The sequence below is a fragment of the Heloderma suspectum genome, chromosome 12 (genome assembly GCF_057233095.1).
Source record: "Heloderma suspectum isolate Gila_16-S chromosome 12, 16-S_ref, whole genome shotgun sequence".
Taxonomy (NCBI): Eukaryota; Metazoa; Chordata; class Lepidosauria; order Squamata; family Helodermatidae; genus Heloderma; species Heloderma suspectum.
This window is the reverse complement of record NC_139469.1, coordinates 12218805-12239201: the sequence shown is the minus strand read 5'-3', so window position 1 is coordinate 12239201 and position 20397 is coordinate 12218805. Positions and strand designations below refer to the sequence as shown.

Here is a 20397-nt window from a genome sequence, read left to right as displayed (position 1 = left end):
TCATTCAGACTTTTACCATGCGAGAGATGTTAGCCAAGTAAATCCTTATTGCACAACAAGGAGCAGTGTAGAATGTTAAAACGTTGAGTAGGAAACTCATCCTGCTAATTGCTTTCAGTGGATTAATCTATCTAGAGCTGTACTCCTTGGCACAATGATGTGGGAGTTCTTTCTGAGTAAAGATGGATGGGGTCGGGCAGCACAATTCCCCCTTTTCCTCCCTTTCTTCAGACACTACTGACGTTTTAGTTCATGTTCTTGATTATCTCCTGTATTGGTTACTGTCAGGGCCAGCTCAAGACAGTTTGATGCCTGAGATAGAGCAGCAAATGGCACCCTACGCACGCATGCACGCGCGCGTACGCGCGCACACGTAAAGTATCTAAGGAACTGCCTGTCTTGCTATGAACCTGTCTGAGTATTAAGATCCGCAGGAGAGGCCCTTTTGAGACCACCATTACCCAGTGGAGGCCGGTGGCTCCGATGTCCTTGGGGCGGTGAATCCACTCCGGGTTTCAGTCAGAACTAGTCAGAACTCTCCACACCTGGGATAGCTCCTTTAGAGTTCTGGCTGGCTCTGACTGAAACCCGGAGCGGATTCACCGCCCCATGGACATCTGAGCCACCAGCCTCCACTGCCATTACCTGCAGAGGGCACACGTGACAACGCTTTCTCCTGTTCCCCCCAAACTATGGGATGCGCTCCCTCAAAAACCCCAGGTATCCCCGCTCTCCCTTGGCTTTTAGGAAGGGTGTAAGGTTTCATCTTGTCCATTTGACCGTTCCAAACGTGTCGTTTCAATTGTTTTCATCTTTTTCCTGTTTTTATGATCTTGTTTGTATTGTTTTAAGGCTTTTATTGTTTTAAATTGTTGTGCACCGCCTCGATGGCTTTTAGCAGACTGGGCAGTATATAAATGCCAGTAATAAAACAAATAAAGGTGTGGACTACTCAAGGCCAGTCAAGTTACTCTGGCACCTGAGGCAGAAAACCCTACACGCGCCTCCCACATTCCCTGGCAGTAAAAGAATGCAATGATAATAAATTAAATACCTAACAATTTGCTGTCCTTTCAAGCCAGCGCCCATCTTGCTCCACCTAGGGCCACCCAAACTTCTTCCTGCATCTACTCTGTCCTAAATGCTGTTGCTTCTTTGGTCTTTTCTGCTCCTTGTTTTGATCATATTCCTCCTTTTTACCATTCAAATGTCCCCCTCTGATCTATCTTCTCTGCTTTGCCTATATGCTGTTCTTCAGAACCTGGTCTTCAGGTACCAGTCTTCTTGTCCACGTATTTCCTGCTTGCATCTCTGCTCACCTGCAGCTTCCCTATCACTGGAATGCCTTCCACCTAATACTGGATTCTCTCCCTGTTTTCACATCTAACCAATGTCTCCTTCCAGCACATCTGTTCACCTTGGCTTATCCTGATTGAGCCTCCTTTTCTTCTGAACTTTCCTGTCCCATTTCTACACGCCCCCTTCTAATGTGCCTTCTCTTTAGATCATAAGATCCCATTTTATTTTTCATCCTTGTACAGCGCCTAGCCATTCTAGGGGCTAAATAAATACATACTACAGACACCAGGGCAGCCTTTTGGATGGATTCTCAGCGCATGGGTCTTATAAATCAAAGGCTGGGGTCAGCATGGAAACAATTCTTTCTCCCTCAAACTTCAGGGCCGTCTGCTGAAAACTGGCAGGCAGCCAGCATGTCTTAGGCAGGCGCATGAAAGTCAATTCCTCCCCATAGAATTGACATAGATAACACATCCAGGACACTTTTAAACCAGTTTAAGTCATTCCGAGGAGGAAAAGTCCTGACTAACTTAAGTCCCATTGATTTCAACCGGCCTACTCTATTTATAACTAAGTCTGGATCCAATCCTATCTAAGATTGTGCTGCATGTATAGCCATGGCAGTTCTTACTCCAGGTTTTGGAGGGCCCTTGGGAAAGACACCCTCCATGGGCCCCCTCCATCAGTGAGTCAACCTTCTCACTGCCATGGTCACCAGCTGCTGTTGCTCCTCATCCTCTTTCTGATCGGTGCTACCACTGGTTGCTTGGCAGGCAGAGAGCCAGGGAGCATGTAGGCCGTGGCATCTCCTGCTCCTCCTTCTCCTGTGACTTGTGTGCCTGCTGTGCAATCTGCTGTCCAGGTGCTGTGGATGGGCAGCTTCAAGGCCCCTGAGCTCTGATGGCTCTCTGTCTCTAAACCAGACTTGGACCAGACAGCCCTTCAAACAGAGGACACCTTCAAACTAGAGGACTGTCAGGGTGGACACTGAGCCCATAGAATCCCAGAGTAGTTTTGATTCTGAGGAAGAGCAGTCGCTCCTGGGAGAGGAGCGCGTGCCTCTTTCCCAGGGCCAACAGCTGACGGAGATTCCTCCCACCAGCATTCCTAGCTTAGATAGCAGTCCAGGGAGTGACAGACCAAGAAGCAGACTTGGTGGACGCGCAACGCTGATGCAGAGTGCGGTGTCAAATGGAGGGTGCAGAAAGGAGGCGTAGTGCCCGGCTAGCGTGCAAACAACGGCTGCACCCAGAGGATCCAAGGGAAAAGGGGAGGGACTCTCCCTAGTCCTTAAGTTCAGGGGTCTGCCAGTAATTCCCTTTCAAACGGGGACCAACTGTTCCAACGTAGGGCATAGGTACTCTGCTGCTCATATCTAGTTGCTAACAGTAGAGTTGTTAAGTTGTAAAAGAGGAATAAAGCTTTGAAAATAATCCATTTGTCTGTGTCTGGACTTGGCTACTGGATTAGACTGAGAGAGGCCTCCAAGGAGCCCTTGACAAGGACAGCCGTCTGTTAGCCCTTCGGAGGGCTGCCCCCCATAAAAGAGGACACATGGCCACCATAAGTCACTGGGGCCAATGCAGAGACAGAGAAGGAGGAAGAAAAGGACTTCCTGCAACAAGGTGAGTTTTGATTAACTTTTTCTTTTGTTTCCATTTGTGTTTTGGTGTGTGTGTGTTGCCTTTTCATTTCATTTTCTTCACTCTTTCTTCAATCTACAGAGGCCCTGCTCTCTAGTTGGGACTAAAAACCCACCGCTTCCTGAGTCCTGGAACCTGGACTGGGGCCCTGAATTACCTAGCCCCTGCAAAGCGATCCAGAGGCTCGTGTTGAAACTCTTTCTGTCTCGGTGAATTTGAACTACTGCTGCCCTTCAAAAGTAATTCTCCTCGTGGCAAGGAAGGAAATCAGGGAATCGACACCTTGCACAAACAAGTGAAGCCTCTGCTCAGAATGAACACTTCCTAACTCTAGGAGCCTTTGTTCATGTGAATGCAACCTATGCCCCGGGGTACTCCCTGTTTACTAATGGAAATATGACATCATCGTTCTTTATTTTAAGAAACTCACGAGCCACTACTTAAGTTCCAAGAATTTTATTCATGTCATAATTCTGCCCCATTGTCCCAGTCAGTAATCTTGAAAACATGACAGAACATCGCTTGTTTCATTTCCGCTGAATGAATTTCAGCACTCCATGTTTCTGCTTTTTGTTGGAACATTTACAACGGTAATTGTGATGTGGTTTTGGCCAAATGGCAGGTCTCTTGCAAGGAATGGGTGCAATCCAGAAAAATTAGCCCAGCTGGAGTCCCGTTGAAATTAATAATACTTAAATACTGTAAATTTCAGTCGTGCACATCCACAAACAATGCTAGGCTATCCACACACCCACATTTGCTGACCTTTCTGCCCATGTATATGGTGGCCAGAAGGATCAAAAGGGCTGTCAAAAATATGCAGGAAAACAAAAGTGGCAGCAACTATCTAGGAAAAGAAATATATTTTATTTCTGACGCCTTTTGTATAAAACCCTTCCACATATACACACTAGGGATGTACGGACTGTGTAAAATCCACTCCGTCTGTGTTTCATGGATTATTGGGTGCCTTTTGTTCCATCGTCCACACACAGACAGGTGCAAATTTGTTTTTTTCTGCCATGAGGAAAAATACGCCAATGATTACGTAAGGGGTTTCGCAGCAATGTACATAATTTACCTTAGTACGTGAAATTTAGCATATTGTCCCCCATTCCATTCAACTTCTCTTCAGCAAAAACTTGTGTATTTTTCTACAAATAAATATGCATACACGTCAGGAAAGTAAAAAACAACAACATCCAGAACTCCATGGGCTCCACGCAGCCTGAGGGGGTCACTCCACAGCAGATTCCACAGGTCAGATTCTTAGAAATCCAAGCTCATTTTAGTCCATCTCGAATTTTTCCAGCATCCCTAATATACACCCCAAAGGTAATTGTCTCTACCAAACAAGTAAGGGAGTTATATCAGCTCAGGGCCTCAAAAAAAAAAAAAAACAAGCAAAAAACAAAACAAAACACAGCCCCAAAATCTTGAGTGTCTCTCAAGATGGGAAAGCAGAATGCCTGAAAACCACTTCAAAAATGGCAGCTATGTCCATGAATTTTAGCTAGTCTCTTAAAAGAGGCATTCTTAAAAGAGACATTCTTAAAAGAGGCATTCTTCAAGGCATTCTTAAAAGAGGCATTCAAATGGGGACCAACTCCCTTACCTGGAGCTTAGGTTACTCAGCTATCTTTCCCCAGTGCTGTTCCTTGCTTTGGCGCTAGTGACTATTATTCTGAAAGAGTCATAAAGTAATAAAGGAATAAAGTCTTGGAAAGAATTCCTCATCGTCTGTGTCCTGAGTTGGCTATTGGTGGGGACTGCAAGAGGCAGCTAGGGCGCTCCTGACAACTTGGTCCCCGTTTGAAGGAGAATCACAGGAAGACCCTGAACTTATGGGCTAGGGAGAGATCCTCCCTCTTTCACTTGGGTCCTCGGGACGCGACCGTTGTTTGAGCACCAAACGAGCGGAGCGCCTCCTTTCGGCGCCCTCCATCTGTCGCCACTCCCCGCATCTGCGCCGAGCGTCCAGCAAGCCCCCTCCAGCGCTCTCTCACTGCCAGGGTCACTATCTCTCCCAGGAATGCTGGCAGGAGGAATCTCTGCCAGCTGCTGTGCTTGTGAGAGATGAGTGAGCTCCTCTCCCACAGATTGCTGTTCCTCCTCAAAATCAGAACTGCTCTGGGGCTCTATGGGCTCAGTTTCCACCCTGACACTTTCAGCCCAAGAGCCGGACTCCATTTTGTAGATGCTCTTGTGGGCCAAATTCCAGTGGTGGGTGGGGCTGAGGGCAAAAGGGGCATGGCCAAAGGGAAAAGAGGGCGGGGCCAAAATACCAGCATATTTTAGCTTTAGGAGAGGCATTTCAACCTTTTGGAATAGGGGCGAGGGAAGAAATATGCAAAAGCTGGGAGACCATCAAATGGAGGGGCCATAGCTCAGCATGATAGAGCATATGCTTTACATGCAGAAAGTCCCAGGTTCAATCCCTGGCTTCTTCAGGTAGGGCAAGGACAGAATCCTGCCTGGAAGCCTGGAGAGCCGCTGCTGCCAGTCAGTGTCGGCAATACTGGGCTAGATGGACCCAGGGTCTGACTCAGTATAAGGCAGCTTCCTTTGTTCCTATGACTGGTGGTCAGAGAAAACAGCTGGGGCCAAGGAAAGGGGCATGGCCTTCTGGGAAACCACAGAGGGCCGGATTGGGACCCATGGTAGGCAGATTTGACCCACAAGCTGAGGTTCTACACATCTGGTCTAAAGGAACCCAGAGTCCTCCTCCCAAGGTCATAGGAGTGTCTACAGCCTCAGGAAGGGGATTCCAAAAAATTCAATGTTCCCTGGGATGCTCCCCCAGGGGCCATAGGATTGCTCTGTCAATCAATTATACACTGCAGTGGTACTTTTATAACCTCTAGGTTGGCCCCGAGCACTATTTCAATGAGACGTGTGTGTGTAATTTTTGTTGAATTGCACCCAGTCTTTTTATAGCTGTAAATCCTTTGCACCATGAGTCAGGAATTCTCCACAATGCGGCAGTGATCAAATGTTTCCTGTGTATTACACCAGTCACAATTTATTTATTTTTTGCCAATGCAGCCACAGAAATGCAATAAGCAAAACAAAAGGAGTGGTTAAACATTCACTTTTTAAAAAGCTTTTCCTTTTTAAAAAATTCCACACAAAACAGAATACCAAAACAGTTCACAGGAAATAAGATTTATATGATTATGATTAGTATATATATATATTGGATTTTTTTAAAAAAAAAATCTTTTTAGATGGTGCCATTACATTACCAGTTATCTAACACAGCATTTGATTTTCCACATTTTGTAATACATGCAAAAAATGGTAATCAAGGATATAAATAAGGATAATAAATACAGATTACAAAGATCAAACAAAATCTGTGAAAAAGTACATCAGACAGAAACTATTCTTGCAGATACAGGACCCCATCCTAACATTAATGGAACAGGCCCCAATCCAGTGGGAAGCTCTCTTGGACAAGGCCAACTGTAAAATCAACAGGTACAATAACACTCCTGTTCATTTCAAATGGGCTTGTTCCAGAGGAATCCTGCCAGATCATGCCTGCAGGATATAAATGGAGTTAAATATGGAAGGGGAGCTTGGCCAGCATGTTACATCCAGCAGTTTTGATAGGTAGAAATCTAACTAAAATCTAAACACAGATTTTAAAAAAAAAATAGAGTGGCACTGAAAGGAAGTATTGTCAGAATTCAACCAATTTCCTACTTTTGTTAAGTATCAGATTTGAATCTGAACATGATGCAAATGGTTACTAAACTCGTGATGAGAATGCAAAAGGAGCCACGTCCCAGCAAAGCAAAGCAACTTTCACCAGTGTTTGCAAATTTAGAAAGCATGAAAAACATTAATTGGTTGTTTCAAAACCTTCAAGTTCTAAGAAGCTATGGGTACTATCCAATGTTAGTCCTACTTAGAGGAGATCCCCTGAAATAAATAGATCTTAAGTTAGTCCTGACCAACAAGCGCCATTCATTTCAATGGGTCTACTCTAAGTAGGATTAACGTCAGGTACTGCCCAATGAATTCAAACTGCTTTTTCTGTTATGTTTTCTTTGCCTCTGAGCGGATTCAAATGTCACCATCTGCCAAACGGGAACTTATCATGGCGTCCATATGACCACTTCGTAAGCCCATCTTCTGTTTTGTCCTGTCAAAGGGCGAGGCAAATCTTACCATACTTCTGCACCTGATCAGAAATCAAGGAAAGCTGGAAGCAACACAGCGAATAGCAAGATCCTTCTCCTCACCTGGCAGGAGGAACAGCTTGGCTTACCAAGCGGTTGCATACACACCATGGTTGAGTTACCCTTGGGTAAGTTGCCATTTGCATTCACTCGCTCACATTGGCTCTTTTTCATGTCTTTCGAATGCAGAGATGCCACCTCCTGCATTCTCATGGGCTGTGCTATTCTCCAAAGGTCCAGAAATATATTTTGGGGTGCAGTGAAACCCATTCACCAGTGGCCAGCTGGTACAGTGTAGCCACAGTTGTATATAGCAGGTAGCCATGGGCAGAGCAATGGGCACTACAGGTAACACCCAACGAGAGATTGGACACAAATGCATGAATTGATCTCTCCTGTGACTTTTGAACACTTCCTCCCCACCACCCTGAAATTGAAACTGAACGCAACTTTTTTTATCAGACCTTAATTAAGGCCCCAAACAAATGTTTTATGCCTTACCTAGGGATGTATGGATTGTGTAAACCCTGTTCCGTCTGTGTTTCGTGGATTGTCAGGCGTCTTTCGTTCCGTTGTCCACCCAACGACGGAATCGGATTTTCTTGTTTCTGAATTTGCGCAGATGCGCAGTTGCGCCAGTGCGCAAATTTGCATGTGTGAAAATGCGCAAATCCCCCAAATGCGCATTTTCACGCTTTAGCCTTTGGGGAAAATGCACATTTTTGGCTGTTTTTTTTTTAATTTGGTGTATTTTTCCATGATGAAATTTGCACAAAATTTGAGGAAGTTAGAAAACTGGTCCACAAGTCCATGGAATCCACTCAACAGGGGAGAAGCCAGTCCACTGCAGAATCCACAGGTTGGCTTCATGAAAATCTGAAGTCATTTGATTCCATTGCAGATTTCTCCAACATCCCTAATCATAATAGAGGATGATCCTTAGCCTTACTTGTGGCCCCACACACACCCCAAATGCAGGGCTAATGGGGTGTGGCAGGGAGAAGGTTAGATTGAGAAAACAGCCCACAGGCAAGGGTTAAATGCCCCCTGGTCTGGTGCCACTTCTCCAGTCAAGATGGGAGCTTCCCCACTGCTGCTTTAAAGTTGTTGGGCTTCTATCCATTCTCACCACACCCAATAAATATAAATAGCCACAGGTAATTTCTTTACATGGCTTGTCAGTTGGCCCCCTCCTGGGGTGTGGACCTCGCCAAGTGTCCCACCATGCCAACCCGTGCTGGCACTGATGTTAATTATGTGCTTAACAACGGAAGTAATACACACAGCCGTCTAAAGGCGGCCCTCATAAGACCTTTAAGGCCAGGGCCTAAAATTACCTATCTGCACCACTGAAAGATAGCAGGGCTGGGAAAATACGTCTGCTGGGGGCTGATGCTAGTCAAAGTACCGATCCTGGGCTAGGTGGTGGACTTGGAGCCATGGTCTAACTCAGCACAAGGCCTTCTTAAGTTTGCTGAATGAGACTCACCATAAAAAGGCAGCATAGCTGACACACTTTCCCCAAACAGCAGTATGTTCTGGCAGTGTTGCCCTGTGCCATGCCCAAGTCACTGCTGCGTCGCTGTGCCAACGGCGGTCTCACATGCAACACAGGTCCCAAATTCCTGAGCCAGCTGGAGCTACCATACCTTCGGGGCAGAAGGAGGCTCTGATGCAGAGGAGCCAGCAATATATCCCCCCTGCCCCCTGCAGCTAATTTGGTCCATCCACCCAGGGACAGGCAGGGATGTCCAAAAAGTAAGTGAAAATGGACCTGCTCGCATCTTTCCCCACGAATGGGCACTCCATAATGGGTGGATATAGTCCTAGAGGGAAAACCTGCGCTGATGTTGCTCTCTGCTTTGAATCTCACTCCTGGCCAGGCAGGAGGGTTGTGTAACCCCAAAGTGACTTTCAAAAGGCTTGTGTGCATGTCACTCCTTGCTAGACTTCAGCTCCGTTCATTAATCAATTCCCCCTTTAATGTTATAATGTCATTTTGTAATGCATGAGGTCTTGGAGACCTCCAATCCCATAAAAAGGGACAAGCTGGAGGGCGTCCAGAGAAGAGCAACCAGGATAGGGAGAGATCTGGAAACCAAAGGCTAATGGTGTAATTCCGCTAACCCAAATTGCGCTAGCAGAGCACCACTGAATCTTTCTATCACACAAGCGGTTGTCCATTACGCTTGCGCAACGGGTTGCACAATGGGTTGCACAAGAGTTATGCGCAACTGGTTGAACAACAGGTTGCACAAGAGTTATGTGCAACTAGTTGCACAATGGGTTGCACAAGAGTTATGCGCAACTGGTTAAACAATGGGTTGCACAAGAGTTATGCATGGGTTGCGCAAGAGTTATAACTGGCCCTTCCAGCTCTATGATTCTATAAAGGGCATTTAACAATGAATATCCAAGTTGCTAAGTATTTGTTTTTACGATCTGACAAAAATGTGGGCAGGGCTGGCTTTTCAGCACAACTAGGGTAAATAAATGTGGCTTTCGAATGTTTAAAATTGCATTATTAAAGTTTAGGGAGGTCCGGTGACAACAACAGCCTGGAATGTAATTCACGCTAAAAACTCCAAACGATTCCCCTAGAGCCACTTTCCTCCAGATCTTTGTTGTCTACCCTTTTTAACGACAGATAAATTATTGGATATCTAGTGCACCCGACATGAACATTGAAAAAAATAACATACATAAAATGGAGGTCTCTCTCATTCTCTTCGCAAAGCTATGGAACAGCATGGGGCACATTTTAAGTGCATGAGTTTTAATGTAAAAGGCAGCGACAGGAATCACTTAAACCGTCAGGGAAATGAAACTGTTATATCTCTGGATGTTCCTCTTGAGGATTTCTGAGCAAGGCCCGAGGACTCGTTCAAAGCGAGGACGATCCAGCTTGACGCATTTCAGGGGCCCACGGGCTACCACGGTAGCAGCCCGAGGCCTGTTGAGCAAGAGAGCGATCTCCCCTGGAACCAGGAAGAAAGGCACCATTGTCACACTTCTGCAGGTTTTGCACCTTGCCTCTTGCCTCAGCCACAGTGAAGGTCTACACCCCATCCTTTCCTCTGACTTTGTCTATCTTTCTCCCTCTCATCCATCACTCTTACTCCTAGTTGTGAATCCCATCATGGTCTTCTTCCCACCCCCTCCCTTTCCTTTGAACTACTTTTATGACATTGTTTACCTAGCCTAGCATCTTAATTTATCTCCAGCTTTGTTAATATAAAGACTGCTTAGTCGATCTCCCCCTTCATGGATCACTGCCTTGTTGTGGCGAAGTAACTCAGTGAAGCCATAAGCTATGCCGTGCAGGGCCACCCAAGATGGACAGGTCATGGCAGAGAGTTCTGACAAAATGTGGTCCACTGGAGAAGGAAATGGCAACCCACTCCAGTATTCTTGCCAAGAAAACCCCATGGAACGTATCACAAGGCTAAAAGAGATGATGCCGGAAGATGAGACCCTCAGGTCGGAAGGTGTTACTGGGGAAGAGCAGAGGATATTTCCAAGTAGCGCCAGAAAGAGTGAAGCGGCTGGGCCAAAGCCGAAAGGACACTAAGCTGTGGATGTGTCTGGTGGTGAAAAGAAAATCCGATGCTGTAAAGAACAATATTGTTTAGGAACCTGGAATGTCATATCAATGAATCAAGGTAAGCTGGAGGTGGTCAAACATGAGATGGCAAGATTGAACATCGACATCTTGGGAATCAGCGAACTAAAATGGACAGGCATGGGCGAATTTAATTCAGGTGACCATCATATCTACTACTGTGGGCAAGAATCCCTTAGAAGAAATGGAGTAGCACTCATAGTCAACAAAAGGGTGGGAAAAGCAGTACTGGGGTACAATCTTAAAAACGACAGAATGATCTCAGTACGAATCCAAGGCAAACCATTCAACATCACAGTAATTCAAGTCTGTGCCCCAACCACTGATGCCGAAGAACCTGAGGTTGATCAGTTCTATGAAGACCTACAACACCTTCTAGACCTAACACCAAAAAAAGATGTCCTCTTCATCATAGGGGATTGGAATGCTAAAGTAGGAAGTCAAGAAATCACCGGGATAACAGGCAGGCATGGCCTTGGTGTACAAAATGAAGCAGGACAAAAGCTAATACAGTTTTGCCAAGAGAACACGCTGATCATAGCAAACACTCTTTTCCAACAGCACAAGAGGCGACTCTACACATGGACATCACCAGATGGTCAATATCGAAATCAGATTGATTATGTCCTTTGCAGTCAAAGATGGAGAAGCTCTATACAGTCAGTCAAAACAAGACCTGGAGTTGACTGTGGCTCAGATCATGAGCTTCTTGTTGCAAAATTTTGGCTTAAATTGAAGAACGTAGGGAAAACCACTAAACCATTCAGGTATGACCTAAATCATATCCCTTATTAATATACAGCGGAGGTGAGGAATAGATTTAAGGGATTAGACCTGATAGACAGAGTGCCTGAGGAACTATGGACGGAGGTCCGTAACATTGTTCAGGAGGCAGCAATGAAATCCATCCCAAAGAAAAAGAAATGCAAGAAAGCCAAGTGGCTGTCTGATGAGGCTTTACAAGTAGCTGAGGAAAGAAGGGAAGCGAAAAGCAAGGGAGAAAGGGGAAGATATATCCAACTGAATGCAGAGTTCCAGAGAATAGCAAGGAGAGACAAGAAGGCCTTCTTAAATGAACAATGCAAAGAAATCGAGGAAAACAACAGAATGGGAAAGACTAGACATCTCTTCAAGAAAATTGGAGATCTCAAGGGAACGTTTTGTGCAAAGACGGGCATGATAAAGGACAAAGAAGGCAGGGACCTAACAGAAGCAGATGAGATTAAGAAGAGGTGGAAAGAATACACAGAAGAACTATACAGGAAAGATCTGAATGTCCCTGATAGCCATGATAGTGCGGTCACTGAACTTGAGCCGGACATCCTCGAGAGTGAAGTCAAGTGGGCCTTAGGAAGCATTAGTAACAACAAAGCTAGCGGAGATGACAGTATTCCAGCTGAGCTATTTAAAATCCTAAAAGATGATGCTGTTAAAGTGCTGCATTCAATATGCCAACAAATTTGGAACACTCAACAATGGCCGCAGGACTGGAAAAGGTCAGTTTACATTCCAATTCCAAAGAAGGGCAATGCCAAAGACTGTTCAAACTACCGCACAATTGCGCTCATTTCACATGCCAGCAAGGTGATGCTCAAAATCCTACAAGCTGGCTTCAGCAGTATGCGGGAACTACTGGAAGTACAAGCTGGGTTTCGAAGAGGCAGAGGAACTAGAGATCAAATCGCCAACGTTCGCTGGATCATGGAGAAAGCAAGAGAATTCCAGAAAAATGTCTATTTCTGCTTCATTGACTACGCTAAAGCCTTTGATTGTGTGGATCACAACAAACTGTGACAAAATCGTAAAGCGATGGGAGTACCAGACCACCTTACCTGTCTCTTGAGAAACCTGTACGAGGGTCAAGAAGCAACAGTAAGAACCAGACATGGAACAACCGAGTGGTTCCAAATTGGGAAAGGAGTACAACAAGGCTGCATATTGTCACCCTGCTTATTTAACTTATATGCACAGTACATCATGAGAAACGCCGGGTTGGATGAATCACAGGTCGGAATTAAGATTGCCGGGAGAATTATCAACAACCTCCGATATGCAGACAATACCACCCTAATGGCAGAAAGCGAAGAACATCTCAAGAGCCTCTTGTTGAGGGTGAAAGAGGAGAGTGCAAAAGCTGGTTTGAAACTCAACATTAAAAAAACGAAGATCATGGCATCTGGCCCCATCACTTCCTGGCATATAGAAGGGGAAGAAATGAAAGCAGTGACAGATTTTACTTTCTTGGGCTCCAAGATCACCGCAGACGGTGACTGTAGCCATGAAATTAAAAGACGCTTGCTCCTTGGGAGGAAAGCTATGGCAAACCTAGACAGCATAGTAAGAAGCAGAGACATCACCCTGCCGACAAAGGTCCATCTAATCAAAGCTATGGTTTTCCCAGTAGTAATGTATGGCTGTGAGAGCTGGACTATAAGGAAGGCTGAGTGCCAAAGAATTGATGCTTTCGAACTGTGGTGCTGGAGAAGACTCTTACGAGTCCCCTGGACTGCAAGGAGGTCAAATCAGTCAATCCTAAAGGAAATCAACCCTGAGTGCTCATTGGAAGGACAGATACTGAAGCTGAAGCTCAAATATTTTGGCCACCTAATGCGAAGAGAAAACTCTCTGGAAAAGACCCTGATGCTGGGAAAGGCTGAAGGCAAAAGGAGAAGGGGACGACAGAGGATGAGATGGCTAGATAGCATCACCGATGCAATGAATATGAACTTGAGCACGCTCCGGGAGAGAGCGCAGGACAGGAAGGCCTGGCATGCTATGGTCCATGGGGTCACGAAGAGTCGGATACGACTGAACGACTGAACAACAAAAGTCGATCTCCACTTCTGCTTTCTGCCAACCAAGGAACCTGTGTGGTTCACCCTGGACAAAGACAGTTTTGATTTAATGGCTGGATTTTATATTTTCAAAAATGGAGGATCAACTATTTCTTTTTTCTCCCCTGCCTTTTGCAGATCCTTCTGCAACTGATTGCCCACGAGTGACTTTTGGCCCCCATCAATGACCTGAGCCATCCAAAAGGCTAAAGCGAGACAAACGTGGCTGCATAACTGAGCTGTGACTCACACAGCACCGTCCTATGAATGCAATAAGCCCACATTTGCTTGCCTTCCTAAATGTTTTCCGATGGAAATGAAATGGAAGCTTACCAAAATAATCTGATGGCCCAAGCCGTCCAACTTCCACATACTCCTCCTTATCGGACCTGCGCTGAAGGACAGAAGCAGTGCCCTGGAAAATATGGCCAGAAGGGTTTGTGTTAACTTCACTTAAATACAGTACGGAAACTACACATTTGGGAGAAGGACTGTAGCTTACACGCTTTGCATGCAGGAAGTCCCCGGTTCGATCCATGGTATCATCAGGTTAAAAGATCTCAGGTAGCAGGTGATGTGAAGATCCTTCTCTACCTGAGACCTTGGAGAGCCACAGACAGTCAGAACAGACAATACAGGGATAGAAGGGCAAATCATCTGATCTTGTATACAACAACTTCCTCTGTTCCAGAGAGTGCGGGCTCCATGTTTTTGAAGGCCCTTGGGAAAGACACCGGGGGCCCTCCCCCAGTGAGTCTGCCTTCTCACCCCCGTGGTCACCAGCTGCTCTTGCTCCTCATCCTCTTCCTCATCACTGGTACCATGTGCTTGCTTGACAGGCAGACAGCCGGAGAGCATGCAGGCCATGGCAGCTGCTGCTCCTCCTTACCACCACCACTGTTGCCTGGGCCAAACAAAGCAAGAGGCAGGCAAGCAAGCAGGTTGGCTGGGGAATGCTCTGAGTTGTAGGACTTCTTTCTGTCTAAACATGCATAGGATATTGCCTTCAATACATTTGCCCACCAGTAATCCCTTAATGTAGAGCGAACTGGGGACCCTTCAGTTCTATATAGCAGCTGATAGGGGGGCCCCCAAAAGCCTGTGTTCCAGGCCTCATGCAGGGGACTACACAGAGTTACAAGGATAATAAACATAGAAAAGCCATGGACCTTATTTATCTTACATTTTCACTTGAGGTAAAAAGAAAGGGAAAAAGGGGAAACGGGAATTTTAAGACAAACCTTGCCTTAGCCAAGACAAGACATGTTGTCTCATAAATCTCATGCCTGAAGGATTGGGCCAGCCAAGTGAGGGGTCTATGGGTTATCGTGCAGGTGCGCATACCTTCGGTCTGCCATGCAATGCTATTGCACGATTAATGCTTGCTGCTGTCATTGGCCGAGCAACAACAATCCCCAGAAATGACTGGCCATCCCTCAGCAGAGTCTGAACTGCTCATGCGCTCCCCTACGCTGTACCAAATCTTCTCTGTCTTGGTGTCCCTAAGAGATCTTTCCTGTCTGCTCACTCTCACTTGAGCTGGAGGCGCAAGAGGGTCCGTTCAGAAGGTTGGAGATGCTCGGAAGCTGCCCATCGCCCACAAGCCCTGCAGGGGTTGCACCGCTGGTGCCCTGGAAGCATAGAGCTCAGTCTGCCAGGCTTGCAGTGGAAACAGAGCACTGGGTGCATCAGGAGACAAGCAGTGGTGTAGGGCAGCCAGGGCTCGTGGGGATGCAGCCCCAATACTTCTTCATTGGTGGGGACACTGTTGTAATCTGCCACCCCACCTCCCATGCCACCCCTCAGACTTCCACGTTCCCTCTGAGCTGAGCTGCAATCCTCACAGCAGCTGGTGGAGAAATGAATTTTCCCAGAAACCATGCATGGTTCCCTGTTGTAATGCAAAGTATTTGGGGATGGCTTGGTCTTGAATGGGCAATTGTAACACTTTTCTTCAGGGTCTCTAAAGGGACTCACAGCAAAGGCTTTGTACAGGGACACTTAACATATATTTTAATATCTTAATTAAAACAATCGTAATGCACATATAATAATTTTACATGCATAACCATACACTTATCACCATAACAATAAAACAGAGCACAGCCCTCCCAAAGTTCTGTCTTTTAGCTTGAATCCTCAACAAAAATATAAATAAAACTTCTCTCTGAAGCTTGGTTTTTTTCTGCTGGCCAAAGAAGGAAAACAGTCTTTACTCAGTTCACTCCAGCTCTGCAGCAATCTTCTCAAAATTGGATCAGGATCCAGCAACACAGGAACTTTGTTAAACAGCCCTGTCTCAAGAGTTCAGGGTCTTACAGGGAGCAGAAAGCAAGCTTCTTCTACACTGCAATTCTGGTAACTGCCAAAATGATGGCCACTCCCTATCTCACTCATTTACTGAGCATGCTCAGGAACATTCCTCAGAATTCTGAAAGAAAAATATACCAGTGGGTTACACAATCAAGACCCACCAGCTTCATGAAAGACCTGCTCCTGGTGGAACTGAAACTGGCTAGAACTGAGGGCCCAGGGCATAGACTGAAGGCACATGAGGCAGCCACCTTGCTGAAGCTAAGCAGGTCCGGGTCTGATCAGTGCTTGGAGGGGAGACCGCCTGGGAACCACCTGTCACCACCTTAAGTTCCATGATGGAAGAAAGGTGGGATGAAAATGTAAATAATGATGATGATGATAATTCGTTGATATGGATCAACACCGCTGCCTGCATTTTGGGATTCTCCTTGGGGCAAGGCTAAGGGACTGTCAAGATGAGCGTCTGCACTTTGAAATTACCACTACACCACCGGTCTGTTCTCTCCTATGAGTTCAAGGGGCTCAGCCCGGTACCAGGGAGAGATAGTTATTTCTGATTTGTCTTGGCAAAACCTCCATTGCCTTCTGCCTGGGAATAGGAACGCCAGTGCAGCAATCTCATTCGAGCCCACTGAGAGGAAGAGGAGGTGCCATCACTTGGTGACATAGCAGGAGCTTTGCATGCACAAGGTCCCAGCTTCGCTCACCGGCACCTCCAGGGTAGCAGGTGTGGGGAATGACACTCTCTGCCCAAGAGGCCGGTGTCCCACTGCCAATCAGGGAAGTCAGTAGTGGCCTAGGTGGGTCTATGCTCTGACTCAGGGTATGGCATCTTCACGCGTCCCTCTGAAAATGGCTTTACCGTGTCCTAAAAAAGCAGGAAACGTCCCATCACTCCCCTGAATAATTGGTCCGCACTATCTGAAAAAGAAAGCTGCTTCGTATCTCCGTGCCATTTCCAAAGATTTATTGCAGATGAAAGAGGGGATATGGGGGTGGGGGGAGAGTTGCATTCTCACACTGTGGAAGAAAAAGAGTGGAGGGAGGGAAATCACAGCTTTCTATTCTGTCTGGTCTCAAAACTATGTCTTGCCAAGTGCCACCTTCCACATGCCCTTTGCACCACTTACAACGGGGTTTTTCCCCCCTCCAGCAGCCTCCTCCCCACCTCTGCATATGATATAAGACTTCAATAACAACAGAGTTTTCTAGAGTATTTTCTTCCACCACTCTGTGCTGTCTGCTTTCTGCATCCAAGAAACATTGTGATATCTGCTGGAGAAGGGCAGAGATGGCCAGCCTCCATGATACATTTTTTTAAAAAAAAATACACAGCTTGGCAGCATAGAGCAATGCCTATTCCAGAAACATTTTTTTTCCCATTCTTGGTGTGTGTGTTTTCGGTGTGTGTGTGCGTGTTTTTAACAGTCACATTTTCTGCCTCCACTCAGTGAGAAACAGCTCCATCACTGACCAGAAAGAAAGCCTCTGAGATCCAGACAACAGGAAGCAGATGCAAGAACAGATTAGCTCGTTTTGCCTCTCGCTGCAAGTGCCCTGCGCTTGGCTACTGCTTCCTGGAGCGCTGTCAGTGGGTGACCCTACTGGAAATACAGTTTTCTCCAGGGCACAAAGGAGAGGATGATCCTCATTAATCATCAATTTTTCGTTTTGAATCAATCCTGTAGAATCTTCCATCTCCACGAATCCACATTGTTCCGTCCGCTGAGGATGCAAAATCCAGTTGTAGAAACACTGATAACATACCCAACTGTGTGCCACTGCCACTTGGCGATATGCAAACAATGATGTTTCCAGACCCTTACTACTTCCCCTGGCCTTAGTCTAATGGAGCTAAATGGTACACAAACCTTTTATAAAGATTAACATGTGTATATGTAGGAAAGTAGGTTCTCCCAGGGTTGTCAGTCTTGTTTCAAAATCAATGGGACCCCTTAGTTGAGCAAATAACCACCTAATGCACTTCAGCACACCTAAATGCTGTTCAATTAACACTGACACAGCTGACACAGCTTTGGCTATTGGGCGGTACAGAAATGAAACAAATACATAAAATAAATGAAAAACCCATCTTCAGAGGCAGAATATCCAGTTGCTAATGACAATGCACAGGAAATGGCCATGAGCCTTCATACCCTGGTCCTAATGGGCTACCCAGCAGCATCTGGAGGCCCATGGTGGAGAACAGAACACTGGACTGCAAAGCATTTATTATGTTCGATTGGCCAAAGTCCCATCTGATGGAACTGTCCATCTGATGGATGTTCTGTTGGCCGTTTTACAATCTTAGAAATGTATACGCTGACCAGGGGCCCAAGATCTCATGGCCTTCCAGTGTTGGTCAGAGAAGGCTTATTCTGGTGTCCAGAAAGCTTTGCAGCCTTCTCTTGACATTTTATGAGCTCCAGCGACTCAAGATCGCCTAATGCCCGGCAAGTTTGAGAAAGATGTTTGACCTCGAGACAGCTCAGCTGAGCGGAGGGGCTGGCCCTCCAAGCTAATAAATGTTGGGGGGTTGAAATGATAAATCTCAGGGATTCTGAAAAAGCACTGGAGGGCCTCCCTCTTCCCAGGAACTGGTATCATTTCACCTCTTCTCCTCCTCCCCTGCTCTGAGTAAATATGAGCATCGCATTGCAAGAACAACAGGAGTCACTGACCTAAAAACAGCTTGCCTTTGCCACCTACCCAGTATCTTTGCTTCCCTCCCTGTCTGCCCCATGCACCTGTTTGCCTCCCCATGCCCCAGCAAACCAGCTCGGTTTGCAGAAGCGTGGCGTATCTCCTAATGGCTTTCAGATGCGCTGGTGACTTGCTGTGCAAAACGTTTACAGCCTAGTGATGGTACCACAATTTAGGATATTAGAAATGAATTAAAATTTACAATCTGTGGACTTGCATCCCTCCTGAAGTAATGAGGTTTCCCTTTTTCCAAAAGCAATAAAAAGATGTTTCATTTTGAAACAGTGGAACACATCCAAAATGCTGTAAAGTCCCGATTGCAAAGCCTGGCTCGCAGGGCTCGACTCTGGCCCTGCATGTCATTTATCTGTGCACTATCCATCTGTGCACCCAGCCCATAGGGTTCTGTCTTCTCCGGTTTCCTTTCCAATGAATATATGAGGCCTTGTTACCTTGAAGCGGTGGAGGGAAACAGGAGATAGTGTTGCCCTGTCTTCTGAGGCTTGGTACCCAAGACTCAGGAGGTGGAACTTCAGAACGAAAGGATGGTGGCTCACTTTGTCAGAGACTCGGAGCCTGGTGGACACAGGGGGATGGAGGCACAGAAAGTAGAAAAGTGTTCTGATGCCAAGCAGAAGGTATCCCCCCCCCCACACACACACACACAGAAGTTACACTGAGGTTTTACTCCTTCCCTGGAGACCTATTGTGTGGCCACATTTGTAATACTGGGTACACTTCTGGTCGCCGTACCTGAAAAAGGATATTGTGGAGTTGGAATAAGGTACAGAAAAGGGCAACCAAAATGATCAAGGGACCTCTATGAGGAAAGGTTACAAGGACTGGGACTATTTAGCTTAGAAAAAAGGCAAGGAAGGGGAGAGAAGATGGAGGTGTACAGAATTATGCATGGTGTGGAGAAAGTGGATAGGAGGACATTTTCCTCCCTCTTGCATAATACTAGAACCTAATGGGGTCATCCCATGAAGCTGATTGGTGGGAGATTCAGGACAGCTAAATGGAAGGACTTCTTTACACAGCACATAGTTGCACTGTAGGATGTCAGGGTGGAAACTGAGCCCATAGAGCCCCACAGCAGTTCTGATTCTGAGGAGGAACAGCAATCCATGGGAGAGGAGCTCGCTCATCTCTCACAAGCACAGCAGCTGGCAGAGATTCCTCCTGCCAGCATTCCTGGGATAGATAGTGACCCTGGCAGTGAGAGAGCACTGGAGGGGGGCTTGCTGGATGCTCAGCGCAGATGCAGGGAGCAACGACAGATGGAGGGTGCCGAAAGGAGGCGCTCTGTTCGTTTGGTGCTCAAACAACGGTCGCGTCCCAAGGACCCAAAGGTAAGAGGGAGGATCTCTCCATAACCCATAAGTTCAGAGTTTTCCCGTGGTTCTCCTTCAAATGGGGACCAACTGCCTTACCTGGAGCTTAGGCTACTCTGCTATCTTTCCCCACTGCTGTTCCTTGCTTAGTCGCTAGTGATTAGGGATGTCAGAGAATTCCGCGACGGATCTCGGTGAGGTCGAGTGCACTGGCATTCGAAATCCCCGAAATCCATTGCGGAACGAAGCCCCCACCCCCCCAACCCATGAAAGGCGCACGGGACGAAGTCCCCGCCACCCCCACCCCACGAAAGGCACGTGAAACAGAGCACTTACCTGCTCCTGTCCGCACTGCTTTGCGAATGGCGGCGGTCCTGCGGCCACCATTCGCTTCCTCCTCTTCATAGCCATGATAGGCTAGGTAAATACTTATGTAGCCTATCACAGCTAACGCAGGGA

General features: G+C 46.6%; 1 protein-coding gene across 2 annotated transcripts in view; it reads right to left on the bottom strand.

Annotated features, from left to right (window-relative positions):
- Positions 1-5940: 5940 nt before the first annotated feature.
- The window catches only part of PRKAR1B (protein kinase cAMP-dependent type I regulatory subunit beta), a 158430-nt gene continuing 143973 nt past the window's right edge, over positions 5941-20397 (bottom strand). The window contains exons 10-11 of one of the 2 annotated variants that reach the window (XM_084818409.1): positions 13919-14000; positions 5941-10107 (exon numbers count right to left, since the gene is read on the bottom strand). In XM_084818409.1, the coding sequence (XP_084674535.1) occupies positions 9935-10107; positions 13919-14000 (255 nt within the window). In that variant the 3' untranslated portion in view covers positions 5941-9934. The remainder of the gene's footprint in view (positions 10108-13918; positions 14001-20397) is intronic. The other variant, XM_084818406.1, reaches the window with a different exon arrangement.